Source organism: Budorcas taxicolor, chromosome 25, assembly GCF_023091745.1.
Source record: "Budorcas taxicolor isolate Tak-1 chromosome 25, Takin1.1, whole genome shotgun sequence".
NCBI lineage: Eukaryota > Metazoa > Chordata > Mammalia > Artiodactyla > Bovidae > Budorcas > Budorcas taxicolor.
This window is the reverse complement of record NC_068934.1, coordinates 25,615,164-25,629,517: the sequence shown is the minus strand read 5'-3', so window position 1 is coordinate 25,629,517 and position 14,354 is coordinate 25,615,164. Positions and strand designations below refer to the sequence as shown.

Genomic DNA, 14,354 nt, shown 5'->3' with positions numbered 1-14,354 from the left:
AGATGTATCTAAGTCAAAGAACTTGCCCGATTTAAATCCAGGAAGTTCTACGGGGACGGAGGGTGGGGGGCTGGTAATCCTCATCTGTGAATCGCGAGGGGTCTGGCCTGCCTGTGTCATCCCTTCCAGCTCTCTGCGAGGAACCCACAGAGCGCCTGGGACAGGAGAGAAATCCTCGAGCGGACTGAAGTCGAGGAACCTGTGGGGTCAGTGCATCCGAGGCGCAGACAGGGAGGGGTTTCTATCCGAAACGCAACAAGATTTTAGCCCAAGCCCGGCCGGGGTCCTGGAGCTTCTCCGGGCTTCCTCTGGCCACTCTAATTACAGAATGTGGTAGGTTGCGAGGAGGAAACGTCTGGGGTCGGCAGGCTTCGCGGGGGTATTGTATTTGCCTATAAATACTTCACATAGTTAAGTGAAATGTGCAGCCTTTGAAAGCTGGAGAGGAAGCCATTCGGAGGCCCCCCGGCCCGCCTGGAGGAGCTGGCAGAAAAGAGAAGAAATGGCTGGCGCGTCCTTCACGCGGGAGCCTCAGGAACCGCCCTGCCCAGACCAGATGGGGGGCCGCAGGGCTGCAGGCGCGACTCCGGAAGCTTCAGACCGTTAAGGTGACCAGAACAATTTAAAAAAGGAAACAAACTTTCCCGGAGCCTTCCCCGCGGGGCCCCGAGGCGGGCGCTTGCGTTCGAAAGGGCATTTTTCAAAAGGGTTTCAGGACGCGGTGGGTGTGGACCCGCGGGGGAGCGCGCGGCCAGAGCCGCGCTGCAGAGCGGCCACCAGCCCGCTTTGTACTTGCGGCCAAAGCGCGGCCCCAGAGTTTCGGCGGCGGCCCGGGGAGTTGAGGCCACGCCCCCTTTGCAGGGAGAGCCGCGGCCGCCGATTGGCCCGCCGCGGACCAATCGGCGCGTTGAGGCGGCCCGGGCTGTCAGCGCGCGCCACAGCCGCGCGGGTCGCAGCCTGTCCTCCCCTTCGCGGAGCCCCGCATCCAGCGCAGCCTTCCCGGGAAGCGCGGCTGTCGCTCGCGAGCGCTGCCTTGCCCTCCCCTGCCCAGCCCAGCCCGCCAGCCGCGCGTCCGGGTGCCCGCGGCCCGCGGCCACAGCCTTGCTGCGCTATAGCGCACGGAGCATGTGCAGACCCTCAGGCGCCGAAGTGCTCTCTGCCCCGGGGGGCTTCTGGCAGTGGTGACTGACTGTCACACCTAAAGAGACCTTTCGGGGGCTCTCGCCGCGCCTCTGCGTCGCGGGGGGACACTGCGGTGCTTGTGATCAGAGCGACAGCTGCCTCTCGCTGAAGACGTCTTGGGCTGCGTGCGCCCTCCCTCTCTTCCTCGTATCGCTCCTTCCCTCCCCTCCGCGGTTGCTAGCCCCTCAGCTCGCCGGCTCACACCCGCAGCCTCCCCGGAGCGGGAGGCGTGGGTCCCCGCCACCCCTCTTCGAGCCGGGCCTCCTCACTTCGGAGATGCAATGACAAGTTAATATGGGCGTCCAAGCCTCGGGGTCCCAGGAGGAGAATCGCGAGAGGCAACAGCTCCTGAGCACCCAGAGCCCTTGAACAGGCCACCCAGGAGGGGCGTGAAACCCGGCGGCAGCATCCGTCCAGGTGGGACCCGCTGAGCGCCGCGCGATCAGTCCTCCGCCGGGTTCCCGCACCGCCAAGGCCAGCTCGACCGATTGCTCCGAGATCCCCGAACCCGGGGATTTTTTCTTTTTTTCTCTTTCCCTCGGTTGGTGGTGGGCGCCTCTCGGGCCGAAGGCCGGCGCCTACTCTGCTGCCCGCGCTGCCTTTAGCGGTCGCCTCCGCCGCCGCTTCCAGGGACGTGCTGGGAAAGCCGAAGCCCCGGGAGAAGATGCCGGCCATCCTGGTGGCCTCCAAAATGAAGTCGGGACTGCCCAAACCCGTGCACAGCGCCGCGCCCATCCTGCACGTGCCCCCAGCCCGGGCGGGCCCCCAGCCTTGCTATCTCAAGTTGGGAAGCAAGGTGGAGGTGAGCAAGACCGCCTACCCTAGCCAGATCCCCTTGAAATCGCAGGGGCTGCAGGAGCTGGCGGGGGAGGGGCTCCCGCTGCGGATGAGCGGCTCCGTGGAGAACGGGTTCGATACCCAGGTGAGAGGTGCTGTGTGCCTGGGGCACTGTTCCGCGGGGAAGGGTGAATATTTTTTTTGAGGGTGGAAGTTGACACGGCTGGAGAGGAGAAAGGGGTACCCGGTGGGCTGAGAAGGGGACCGTGCCACTTAGGCCAGCAGATTGGGGGTTGCGCTCGGAGAGTGAGCTAGCTGGTCAGTGGGTGTGGCCCGGGTGACCGAGGTTTGCCTTAAGGAGCTCTGCGAGATCGGGATGCTGGCTGCCTGCGGCTTCCTTCTTGGGGGCGCGGTGGGGTGGGGCACGATCAGGGTGTCCTCAAGACACCATGTGCCACACTGGAAATGTCAAGTTCTGCATGTCGAGGGGCTTGGCCCCAAGAAGACAGTGCCTGCTGCAGCGGCTGTGTGTCTGTCGGTTCTGCAGAGATTCTGTCCCTGCCGAGGAATGGTCCGAGACCTCGTTGGGCTCCACTCCCCCCTGGCCTGGCTGCAAGATCCAGGAAAAGAGGTCTAGGGGTGGCAGTGTACCGGCCCCCCTCGGCTTGGAGATACTCGGGCCTGCCCCATCCTTCGGGCTGACAGCATTCCAGGCACGGTGCTAGGACTGCAGTAGGAGTGCCCGGTGCACCGGCGGAGGCAAGCAACTGGAGACTCCTAGCGTCTCGGCTGGCTGTAGCGAAGGGGCGGGGGTGGCTGCCTCGGAATGGCGGCCCGAAGCTAAGCCCCTCCTTCCTGGGTAGTAGATCCCGGTGCCGGTAGCCCGGGTGACTGGGGGGAAGGGGGGTGCGGGTGTGGGGGTGGCTTGAACAGAATTGATGACTTCTACCTTTCCAGACCGAGCTCGCATCACCCAATTCGGCTGGGTGACAGGCCCTAGCCATGCAATCTCTTTTAAGGAAATCAGCAAGGGCCAATCCGGTTCTCCTGGCTTCCTGCCCTCACTGCTCCTTTTTTCCCCCCTCCCTCTCCTGGTAGGAGGGAGCAGGGGCACGCTGTATTTTCTTGGCAGTTAGTCAGCAGGGACTTTTGGGGACAGGCCGACCTGACGGATGTGACTGTCCCAGTCAGGAGAGGCGGAAAGCCAGCGGGGGAGGTAGTGTGGGGCTGGTGTCAGGGAAGTGGCAACAGACCAGCTGACCTTTTTGGCACTTAATCTCTGCTGACCCTGTCTCCACCTTCTCCTAGAGCTTTCTCTGATCAGAGGCTAGAACTCAACACATTCCTAGCCTTTCTGATGGAGGAACTGAAGCTGGAAGCTAATTGTAAGCAGACTTTTGGAACTCTGGGCTGGAGAAGGCCCTCAAAGCAGATTACGCTCCCACACCAGGCTGATAAGCATGCCCCTTGCTGCTGCACTTGCTAAACATTTTTGGAAGCTGACAGGTTTGAGTGATGGCGTGTGGGAGGAAGGCAAGATTTACCCCCAATGCTACTGGGCCTGTCTCTGCTATAGGGTTTTGTGCTCTGAGCTCTTTTTCTGCTGTTCATCACAGGATTTGTTCAGTGGTCTCTGAAACAGGAGTGAGCCTGGGGGTGTGCTCTTGTGAGGGTGTCCCCTCCATCCTTGGAGGCAGGGCTGATGGGGTGTGGTGGGGTGTGATGGAGTGGATGCGGGAGGCCAGAGCGGTGACACACACCCTCCATCCTGATGAAGAGGGCCTGAGGAATGAGGGCAAAGTGGACTCTGTGATCATTGTGACCAGGCAGCTGTTCTACCGCTGTCCATTTGACCTTTCACTTAACACACAGGGTTGGAGGGCTTTCGATGGGCAGGCTCTGAAAAGGTGATTCATCACCCTGTTTCCTGGAAAAATGATCTTTAGCTGCTGCCAGAGGGGCTCATGTGGTCCCGTTCCCTCAAGGCTTTCCTTCTGTCCCCTGCCCACGGCCCACAGTCCCTTGTCTGCCCCCACCCCATCTCCCTTGCCCTCAAGAGGGCCCTGTGTACTGACCACGAGGGTGGTTTGGGTGGACTTTCCAGTGGGCTACCTGGTTTTGACAGCCTGCCTCCCCCTTTGTTTTCATTCACGGTCGGGCTTCCTGGCAGTTCTTTGTGCAGATGCAGATCCTTGTTCTCATGGCCTCGCCCTGGCATCAGAGAATCAGTGGCAAAAGGGGTTTTCCTCTTTGGACAAGTCTTCTCCCTCTGGGCCTGACATATTGCCTGTGCACCATCCAGGAAGGCCTCTCCATGCAGCCCGAGGACAGGGTCAGGCTTGGTAGTCCCGAATTCAAAACCTGATGTTTGTCACTAGAAGATCCTCCGGAGATGAGGAGTTAAGTGGCAAATGATATCTTGGGGCATTTGACTCCCTTTGTTACTCAGAGGCTTTTACTAGGCTGGGCTGTGCAGTGGTCAGTAGCACAGGCTTTAAAGTCAGGTGGATATCCCAGGTGTCCTGCCTTTACCATGTACAAGCTGGTGACCTAGTCCATTAACCTCTCTGGGCCTCAGTGTTCCCATCTGTAACAATGGGCATTTAACAACCACACAAATTGTGAGAGGCTTAAGAAAAATAACATTTGCAAAGTGCCTTATACACCTGTCTATATATATGCATATACATACATCATAGATACATATTTATATATGTACATAAGTAAGATATATAAAGCCCAGTGTCTGGCAAATAGGAAACACTTAATAAAATGAGACATTTATATTGCTAAACCAAGAGATGGGGCATTGTTGAATGTAGATCTAATAGCCTCTCAGTGAGAAAAGGCATAGCTTATTCTGTCAAGCCCTTGAGAAGGTATCATTCAGTTCACAAGGGTTTACAGAACATCTGTCACATACCTAATATAGTACCAGGCGTGGTGGGAAGGTGAGGGAAGTGCCTGACGTGCCAGGCTCTCTTCGTATGATCTCATTTCATCCTCACGGTAACACTTAAAGCAGATATGACTTCCTATGACAATAATTTCGTGTAACATCTTCAACGACAGTAATATAACAAGGGCAAGTCATCGCATAGCACTTCCGATGTGCCAGGAATTGTTCTAAAAGACCTCATTTGATTCTTACAACAATCCAATGAGACATGTGTTATCATTCTCATTTTACACTTGGGAAACTGAGGCAAAGGCTGGGTTAGTGACCCCATGAATAGCAGGAGTAGAATTAGAGCTTGGACAGCCTGGTTCTGGACTCCCTGTTCTTAATCAGCATGCTATAGAGAGAAGATCATAGGGAGTTTCGGGTTACTCACAGGCCTAACTTATAAGACCACCGCTCTAGCCACTGAGCTGGAGGAGTAAACAGGGCTCAGCAAGGTTGAGTGACTCTCTCCAGGTCATCCGGCTCCAGGGTGGCAAGCAGGGAGTCCAGCTGTGGGTGGTCTGGATTGCAGGCTGGTGGTCTTCCCCATCTTCATAGCTGCCTCCTTCTTTCATGTTCCGGTGGAGGTAGAGGGTATATTAGACATGGTCTGGGCCTTGGAGGTCTTTTAGTCTAGATGGGAGGTAGAACTGATGTACTGAAGAGATCAGGGCACAACACCAAGAGGGCTGAGAGGGCTGTTTGGGGCTGAAAGGAAGGAAAAGGCCACGATGGCTGGAGAAGTCCAGAGAGCCTCACGGAGGGGGCTGGAGATGGTGGGTTCCAGAGATGGGCAGGGATAGCTGGGAGGGGAGGAGAGGGGGTGTGATGAACGTGTGGGGAAGGGGGAGGGCATGCAGTGGTGCAGAGCAGGAGGCGGTGTAGCCACAGGGAAGCCACACCTTCACGTAACAGGTGATGACTTCATATTTAGTATCTTCCTTTCCAAAGGTGAGCATGAGCAAAGAACAAAGGCTTCTCGCAGTTGAAAAATTGGAATTGCCTGTTGCCTTCCTGGTTGATAGTGGTCCTGAGCATGTGGGTAGTTATGGAAAGATGGTGTCCATAAAAGACCTGGTTCATAGCAGACCCTTGGGGAATGACAGTGATTATTATTAGTTTAAGGTTCAGAATCTCTAACATGGTGTGATATGGGGAAAGGAGACAGTTCTCATGGCTTATATTAGGCAACAACTTATTTCAGCCAGTGATGGCCCATTCTCCCGCAAGCCTGCTCTCCATCTCCATCAAGTGTGAAAAGACCTGATGTAGCCAGCAACTAGCTTTTAGGTGGAGTGCCACTGTCAGCTCGCCAAGCTCCTCACCTTGAATCTCTCCCGCAAATCTATAGCTGGGGCTCGACCCCCAGAGAGAGGAACTGTTCTGCAGCTGCAACATCCCTCCCAAGTCCCCCTCCTGGTGCTGGGATACCTGGGCCTCCCCTCAAGAATGAACATTTATAGCATCTGCTCTGTTAACATGGCGTATAAATTATGACCATGTGCAAAGAATTGTTTTAGAGACCTGCTCTGTGTTAGTTCAGAAACCCTGTCTGACCGACCTACAGATAAGCAATGCTCATGAGCTATTTGAGGAGAGGTTAGCCTATTTTTAAGAAGCAGTTGCAGAGGGAAGAAAATTATATTTATATATATATATAATACTTTGATATTTCCTGTTTTTAGGAGCCTGGTGTTCAACTTGCAGCTTACTTCTTTAAAAAAGTAATTAGAAGTGATGGAAATCCTCTGTGGGTGTTTTAGATGTTTAAAAAAAAAAACACAGACAAAGCCCCCCAGGAAGAGAATGCAGCTCCAAGCTTGCAACCTGTTGCAACTTTGCCCCATTGTGTTTTGATTAGAATCCTTGCTCCATCATCAGAGTTGATTATGGATTTGATTAGTGCATTTTTCTGCTATTGTGTTATTCCCTTTCTTCTCTTCCTCAGTTCTTGGAGGAGAATGTGTAGTATGGTTATCTGCCAACATGCAAGAATGTTTATAGTTCACGTATTATTGCTTATTTCATGGGTTAATTTTCTGAAAACACTTTAAGGGTGGGACTGGTGGCTCATTTAGAGTATCATTACGTGTGTATATATGTGCGTGTATAAATACATCAACTTCTGGATATGTGTATATACACAAATATACACACATATACAAATATATACACATGGAACAGCTTAAAGTAATAAGCACATGTAAGCACACACACATCAAAGGCCAGACTGGAGGAATTACAGCCCAATTTCCAGCTTTCAGAATAGCTTGATTTGCTCCCCACTTCTCATACTCCCTTCATCTGTGACCGAGATCGAAGAACCAAGTCTTGGTGTCCTACTTTATTTATTTATAAGATGTAAGAGATGTAGCCTTGAGAGAGGTGTTTTAATTAGGCCTTAGTGAAACCCCTGAAGCCAGTCTGCAAAAGCCGAAACACCTGGTGAGATTTTGGACATTTGGCTTAAGAGATTCTTATTTCTTAAAATCAGTCTCAGCAGCAAGGAAGGGAACAGTTATGAGGCATCTGCTATAAGCCAGGTAGTACTCTGCAGGGATTTTATGTGTGTATCTATCTATCTATCTATCTATCTATCTATCTATCTATATGTATAGGTATATATATGTATACATATTATGTGTATATATATGTATATATACATGTGTGTGTAATGTATATAATATGTATATATGTATATATTCATATATATGTGTGTGTATAATGTATATAATATATATATTATATATATAAAATGTAGTATGAGGCACGAGAAACTGGGTAAAATGTAAAGTGGCCCATGAATTTCATAGGAGGAAGATGAAACCCAGGGAAGTTACCACTTGGAGGCAGTTTTGTTCATATTTATTGCTTTATTAATATTTGGCTGCTCCAGGACTTAGTTGTGGCGTGTGGGATCTTTAGTTATGGCACACACACTCTTAGCTGTGGCATGTGAACTCTTAGTTGTGGCATGTGGGATATAGTTTCCTGACTGGGGATTGAACTTGTGCCCCCTGCATTGGGAGCATGGAGTCTTAGCCACTGGAACACCAGAGAAGTCCCTGGAAGGCAGTTTTAAAATGGTTGATTAGGCTTAATTGAGAGACAGACCTGGGTTCAAATCTAGGCTTTGGGCAAGTTAACATCTCTAAATGTAAGTGTCTTTATCTGTGAAGCAGAAACAATGATTCTTAAACATTTTCTGTAAGAATCCAATGAGATAATACTGGGAGGTTGCTAACACAGAGCCTGGTATGGAATAAGCAAAAAATATGTGATATTGCCTAATTTTATTACCCAAGGTCAGAGCCAAGTTTGGAAACCAGATCTGCCTCATTGCAAGCTCATGTTCTTTCTACCCTACCTTTCTACCTCTCAAGTGCATGGTTAACTATATGGAGAACAGGTGGTTTGCACTGTGGAAGCAGAGAGCATAGCGGAGCTTTTGTTAGATGAATGGGGAGCAAGAGTAAGTTCAGAACAGTGTCCTCTAAATGAGTCATGTCCAGAGTTGTGAAGTGAAATCTTCACATTTCGGTTCCAAACATGCCATCTCTATAGCACTAACCAAGCTGAGGGATCTGCTGCAAACCAAGCTTATGGGAAGCCTCCTTTGAACACCCAGTCTGAACTGGTACCGTCAAGGTGGTTGAATGGAACTGGCCAATCTGATTGTGCTGCCCGGGACCAAGAATGGAACAATCCCATTGATTTGGCTTCTGAATGGCTTCTCATTGTTCTGAAGGCAGAAGGAAAGCCCTCTTCCCTTAGGGCTGGCATGATTGTGGTGGGAGCTAAACCTTGTGATCAGGTTGGTCACTAAGGTGCCCCAAGGCATGGCTGGGTGCCCAATGGTGTTTTACTAATAGCCACAGGGCCACATTCAATGGTGACTCTGTCTCTTGGTCACATTGTTCAAAGAGATGGACAATGTGTTCCTGGAATGTCTCAGGCAGAATGGTTCATGTGATTTTGGGAACAAAACTGGGTCAGGCTTTTGTGCTGCAGTCCACACAAGTCAGTAGTGAGTGACAGCTAAAAGTTTTTGCAGGAACCCCAAGTCACCCACACAGAACCTAGAGAGTGATTCATGACTTAGTGCTCCATTTCCCAAGGAAAACAGACCCTCTCTTGTGTTTTGCAAACAATGGCCCCACAGCCTCAGAATATTTTCTCTCTCCAAGTGAAACTTCAGTACCTGCAGTGAATTTTGGTTTGTAGGTGTGGGGGCTGGGTCAAGATAATGGCGAGGTTCTTTTGGAGCCTTGGAACCAAATCAAATACTCACAAGAACATGATTATAATAATGGGAACCGGCACTGACAGAGCATGGCACTGGACACGCATCATTTCATTTAATCCTCACAACACCCCATTAGATAGACGCTACTTCCCCAAGAGAACAGAAATGACAGTTCTTGGAATCAGCAACTTTGGTTCTTCAGATACTTTGCTGCATGACCTTCAGTAAGTTACATTTTCTTTTGAGCCTCAGTTGCCTCATCTATAAAATGGGTAGAATGATACTTGTTCTACTCTTTTTTGAAGAGTTTTTGTGACACTTAATAGAGGTGATTATTATGCATGACACTGACCTCATCATCTTCCACTGTTAATACCCTTCAAGGAAACCAAGGATGAGAGAGGTTAAACTACTTTTCCAAGTAGCACAGCTGGTTAAGTGGTGGACCAGAATTTGAACCCTTAACTATTTGATCTCAAAGTCAAGGCTCTGAAATAGCAAGTGTGAAAGCACTTAAAAAAAAAATCTGAAAAGGCGTTGTTAATATGGAATCAAAGTAAACTGCTATAAAATTTCTTTGGGCATGGTATATATGATATCTGGCTCCTCCCCTCTGCCCCAGAGTTTAGAAATATTGAAAATATTCATTCAATATTAAATAAATATTAGCTACTTCATCATATCATTTAACCTCTCTGGGGTTTGTAAAATTCCAAGTGCTCTCATGCCCCAAGGTCCAGTAAGGTGTGATCACTGTGTTACTGGCAGGGCTGATTCTGGACAGAAGGAGGAAAAATGGGGTATTTGATAAATTGTTGGCCTGCAGAAGCAGATACATTCAGATTATGGGTCATTCTTTAGGACAGTGAGCCTGGGATCTTCCAAACTGGCAATGCCATGAAAAACAAACAAGAAGATTAAAAGGTAGATGGAGAACTATTCTAGAAAAGGAGACGAAAGAGACGTGATAACCAAATCCAATAGGAGATCCTTGACAAGCAAAGCCACAAATGCTAGAAAGGCCATTTTGGAAACAATGGGAGATGCTTGAATGCAGATTGTATATTAGATAGTATTACTTCACTGGGCCTTCCCTGGTGGCTCAGGGGTAAAGAATCCACCTACAACGTGGGAAGATGTGGGAGACATGGGTTTGATCCCTGGGTTGGAAAGATCCCCTGGAGTAGGAAATGGCCACCCACTCCAGTATTCTTGCCTGGACAATTGCATGGACAGAAGAGCCTTGTGGGCTACAGTCCATGGGGTCATGAAGAGTTGGACACAACCGAGTGACTGAGCACGATTACTCCGTTGTTGTTAATGGTTTGGAAATAATGTAAGAAAATGTCCATTTTCTTGGAAGATACATGCTGTATTTAGAGGTGAGGTGTCTGGGTGTCAGCAACTAAGTCCCAAATGGGTTCAGGACCAAAAAAAAAAAAGTGAGTATATGTGCAGATAGAAGGAGAAAGCAAATGTTATAAAATGTTTAAAACTGGTGAGTCTAGATACACATGCAACTCTTTCAACTTTTGTTTGAAATTTTTCAAAATAAAATGTTGGGAAACAAAAAGAAAGCCTTGGCAAAAGAGTATACATGTGCAATCCCCTTGACATCTGTGGTATATCCATGAGAACATATACGAGGTAGGATGTGTGAAGTAAGAGTGTATGTGTGTGAATATGTGTGTGCACTCACAATAAAGAGCCTGGCCAAGTTTGTTTCACCGGGATCTGGACTTCTTATCTCCATTCTGGTATAGCGTGAGAATCTTGGCTTAATTCCTCTTCTTTTATGAGGATGGTTGTGGAAATTTTATGGAAATCATAAGGTCCAAGTTTATTTGATAATCTCTTGTAAAAATCTAAGACATTTCCAAGGTTGAAAGTACAAAAGAGATTGTTTTTAATGAAGAAGTTTTTAAAATTATGAAAACACCAGGTTGAATTTTACTCATCAAGGCATGGAGAAGGCAAGGAGTCTGAACAGAAGCAAGGTCCTTTCTCTGCTTTAACCCCCTTTCTCTCCTCACTACTTAGAATTCCTTTGCCTGGCTCAACCCTTCTCATCCGTTACCCATTCAAGGTCAGGCTTAGTGTCGCCTCCTCTAGGAAGCCCTTTGCCACCACCGTGGTCTGAAGGTAGCCTGTCTCCTGTGTGCTCCCATAGCCTGCTCTGAGCTCCTGTAACTTGAACTATGATTGTTATTTAGCCAGACCGCGACCTCCATAAGGTTGAGGGTGTGACTCTCATGATCTCTGCTGGTACTACATCAGCCGGACTGCATCAACACATATTAAGTTCTTGGTTCATATTCCAGAAGGAAAGAAGGAAGGGAGGGGGAAGATAAAAGGAAGAATTGAAAAACAGGATTGAGTGGCTGTTGAGCACCAGCTGTGTTCACGAAGCTGTGGCTTAGCCATATGCCTCCTGTAGAACTGTCTGTCAGTGTACGAGCTGAAACGAGCCCATGGCGGTGGGTGGCCAAGCATGGAAGACAGAGGGTGAAGCCAGTGTCAAAGCTCTCCAACCAGGTCTTGGAGAAACTTACCTGGCTGGGTAGTGGGAAGAGGCAGATTCCTTTACACAAGTTTCCTTTACACAAGGATGTCTACAGCATCCACACTGGTTGCTCCACTGGAAGGTCTATCTGATCATGGTGGTTCAGCAGACTGGAAAGTTTGCGTGGGGAGGACACTGGGCTCTGGAGGGCTTTGGCACATCCCCCCACCAACAACTTTGAAAGGGGGACTGAGAAGTGTTTTAAAGGGTTTTAGTTGGTTAAGAAAAGAGGATAGGACCAGCCTTCCAGGAATAAGGGTGATAGCAACCACTCGTGCCATTTCCGCACAATCTTCACACTCAATCTCAATCTTCACACTCACTTTCTGAGCCTGATTTATCAGGAAGGAGGAAAGCGAGGGGTCAGTGGGGAGATGCCTGAGAGGGGTCTTTTTTAGGTCACCCAGCTGGTTTGAACAGTAGCAGGATTCCTACCTGGTGTTTCTGAGTCCAAAATCTGTGCTCTTAACCCACTCCAGTGTTCCTGCCTGGAGAATCCCAGGGACGGGGGAGCCTGGTGGGCTGCCGTCTCTGGGGTCGTAGAGTCGGACACGACTGAAGCGACTTAGCAGCAACCCCTGTCTTCTGCCAGTAACTGGAAGAGGCCTGAGTCCCATACTGGGGTGCTGCTTTAAAAAAAAATCAAATCTCCAAGCTGTCTGCTCCTTGGAGCCTGCTCCCCGTTTCCTTGGCCGTGGCCTCCCCGCTGTCTCCTTCTTGTCGGGGCCTCTGTGCCTGTCCCAGCCTGTTGCTGGAGGTTCTGCGTTTACCAAGTGAGGAGCTCCACTGGCTTTGGCTCGCATCTTGCTGCAGTCTGGGCACAGTCTCCTCTCACTGCCTGCTGTCCCCCAAGTCACCCCCGTGCTGCTCGACCCAGCAGGTCCATGTGCCTGACAGCTGGCAGGACCTCTTTCCTGTCCTCCTGTGGCAGCTCTGCAGACAGTTCCCATTGCATGCTGATTTGCTTTGATTATTTTCAGACCTGGGAGTGACGCATGTTGACGTCAAAGTATGTGGGCCACAAAGCATCCCCAAACTGTCAGACCTTCCAGTGTGTGAACTTTGCTTGTTAACTATCTCTGGACAGAGGAAACCCTGGAGGGAAAAATACCATTTAGGCGACGAAACCAGATTTATAAGAATCAGGCTCACTCGGGATGTCTGCTTAGTGATTTGTGCCTCTATGAACTAGATATTTGGGATGTCTGAGCCAGTGCGGACCTTGGAGGCCATCTATTCCCATAGCTCCACTGCCAATGGTGAAACAGCCTAGAGAGGGGTGTGAGTTGCCCGTGGTCACCCAGCTCTGAGGGCAGAACAAAAACCTGGGATCCAGGCCCCCTGTCTTCTGGCCCAGTGTTCTCCCCGCCACACTCATGGCAGTCAGATGTTCTGGTCTGAAGGGCCTGATGGCCTAAAGAATTGGAACCAGCCCTAAGCTATGTTCTTTCCTTCTCCATCTACTGAGTAGTTAAGATACATATTCTTTTCCTAAAAAATTACTTTATTGAAGTATAGCTGATTTAAAATCTTGTGCTAATTTCTGCTGTACAGCAAAGTGATACAGTTATATATATACATATATATATATACCTTTTTCATATTCTTTTCTGTTATGGTTTATTGCCATATATATATAAATATATATTTATTAGATACAGTTCCTTGTGCTTGTTGGATCTTGTTGTTTATCCACTCTATGTATAATAATTTGCACTGCTAATCCCAAACTCCCAGTCCATTTTTCTCCCAGCCCCGTCCCGCTTGGCAACCACAAGTCTGTTCTTTTCATTCTCTCATATTCGAAAGCATTTGCATTTGGCTCAGTGGATCAAAACTAGGAGTTCTTTGTGGATGGTATGATTGTGGCAGCAGACCACCATTCAACGCCTCCCATGGGCAGGACACTGTCCATACATCATCTCATTTAAGCCTCACCACAATGAGATAAGTCTGGTGGCATTTCATCCGTTTCATGTTTGAGGCTCATAGAAGGTCAGTATCGTGACTGAGACCACATGGAGTCAGCTTTGAAACTCTCTGCTTTCACATCTGTGCTTTTTCTGCCCAGCATCTTAGACCCTGCTCCCCTAGGCTGGAAGTTAGAGAAACCCAGGTTAAGAGCCTACTTCCCCATTTATTTACCAAGCATCTAACTTCCCCGTGCTGGTGTAGGGCCCAGGACACTGTAAGTTCTCAGTAAATAGTTGTTGAACTGTAACTTGGACAAGTCAGTCCCACTAAGCCTCAGTTGCCCAAGGGAAAGTATAGCACTTCAGTGTGCTGTGCAGATCAAAGCAATACTGTGTGTGAAACTGTCTGGTATGGGGTAGATAAGATCTAGTGTTACTTACTGAGCTCTTGCTATGTGCTGGTCATTCTTCTAAGCACTCTCTATGGATTTTCCCATTTAATTATTATAAAAGCAATAATCTCTGAGGTAGGCACTTTGGTTATTATCTCCATTTTACAGGTGAACCAGGGCAGGTAGAGCATAAGCAACTTGCCCAAGGTCACCTGTCTACAAGTGGAGGAAACAGGCCTGAAACTCAGCAACGCTAGCAGAGACTACGTCCTCCCCCATGGCACAGTCCGCTCTCTGTGCCTCTCCTAACTCTAGTTAAGGGTGGGGAGGAGAGACG

The 14,354-nt window shown here is 49.3% G+C and overlaps 1 protein-coding gene across 1 annotated transcript in view; it reads left to right on the top strand.

The window, feature by feature from the left end:
• Nucleotides 1-1,824: 1,824 nt before the first annotated feature.
• NAV2 (neuron navigator 2) overlaps nt 1,825-14,354 on the top strand; it is a 424,695-nt gene continuing 412,165 nt past the window's right edge. Inside the window, exon 1 of the mRNA XM_052662508.1 lies at nt 1,825-2,104. Within this exon, the coding sequence (XP_052518468.1) occupies nt 1,847-2,104 (258 nt within the window). The 5' untranslated portion in view covers nt 1,825-1,846. The remainder of the gene's footprint in view (nt 2,105-14,354) is intronic.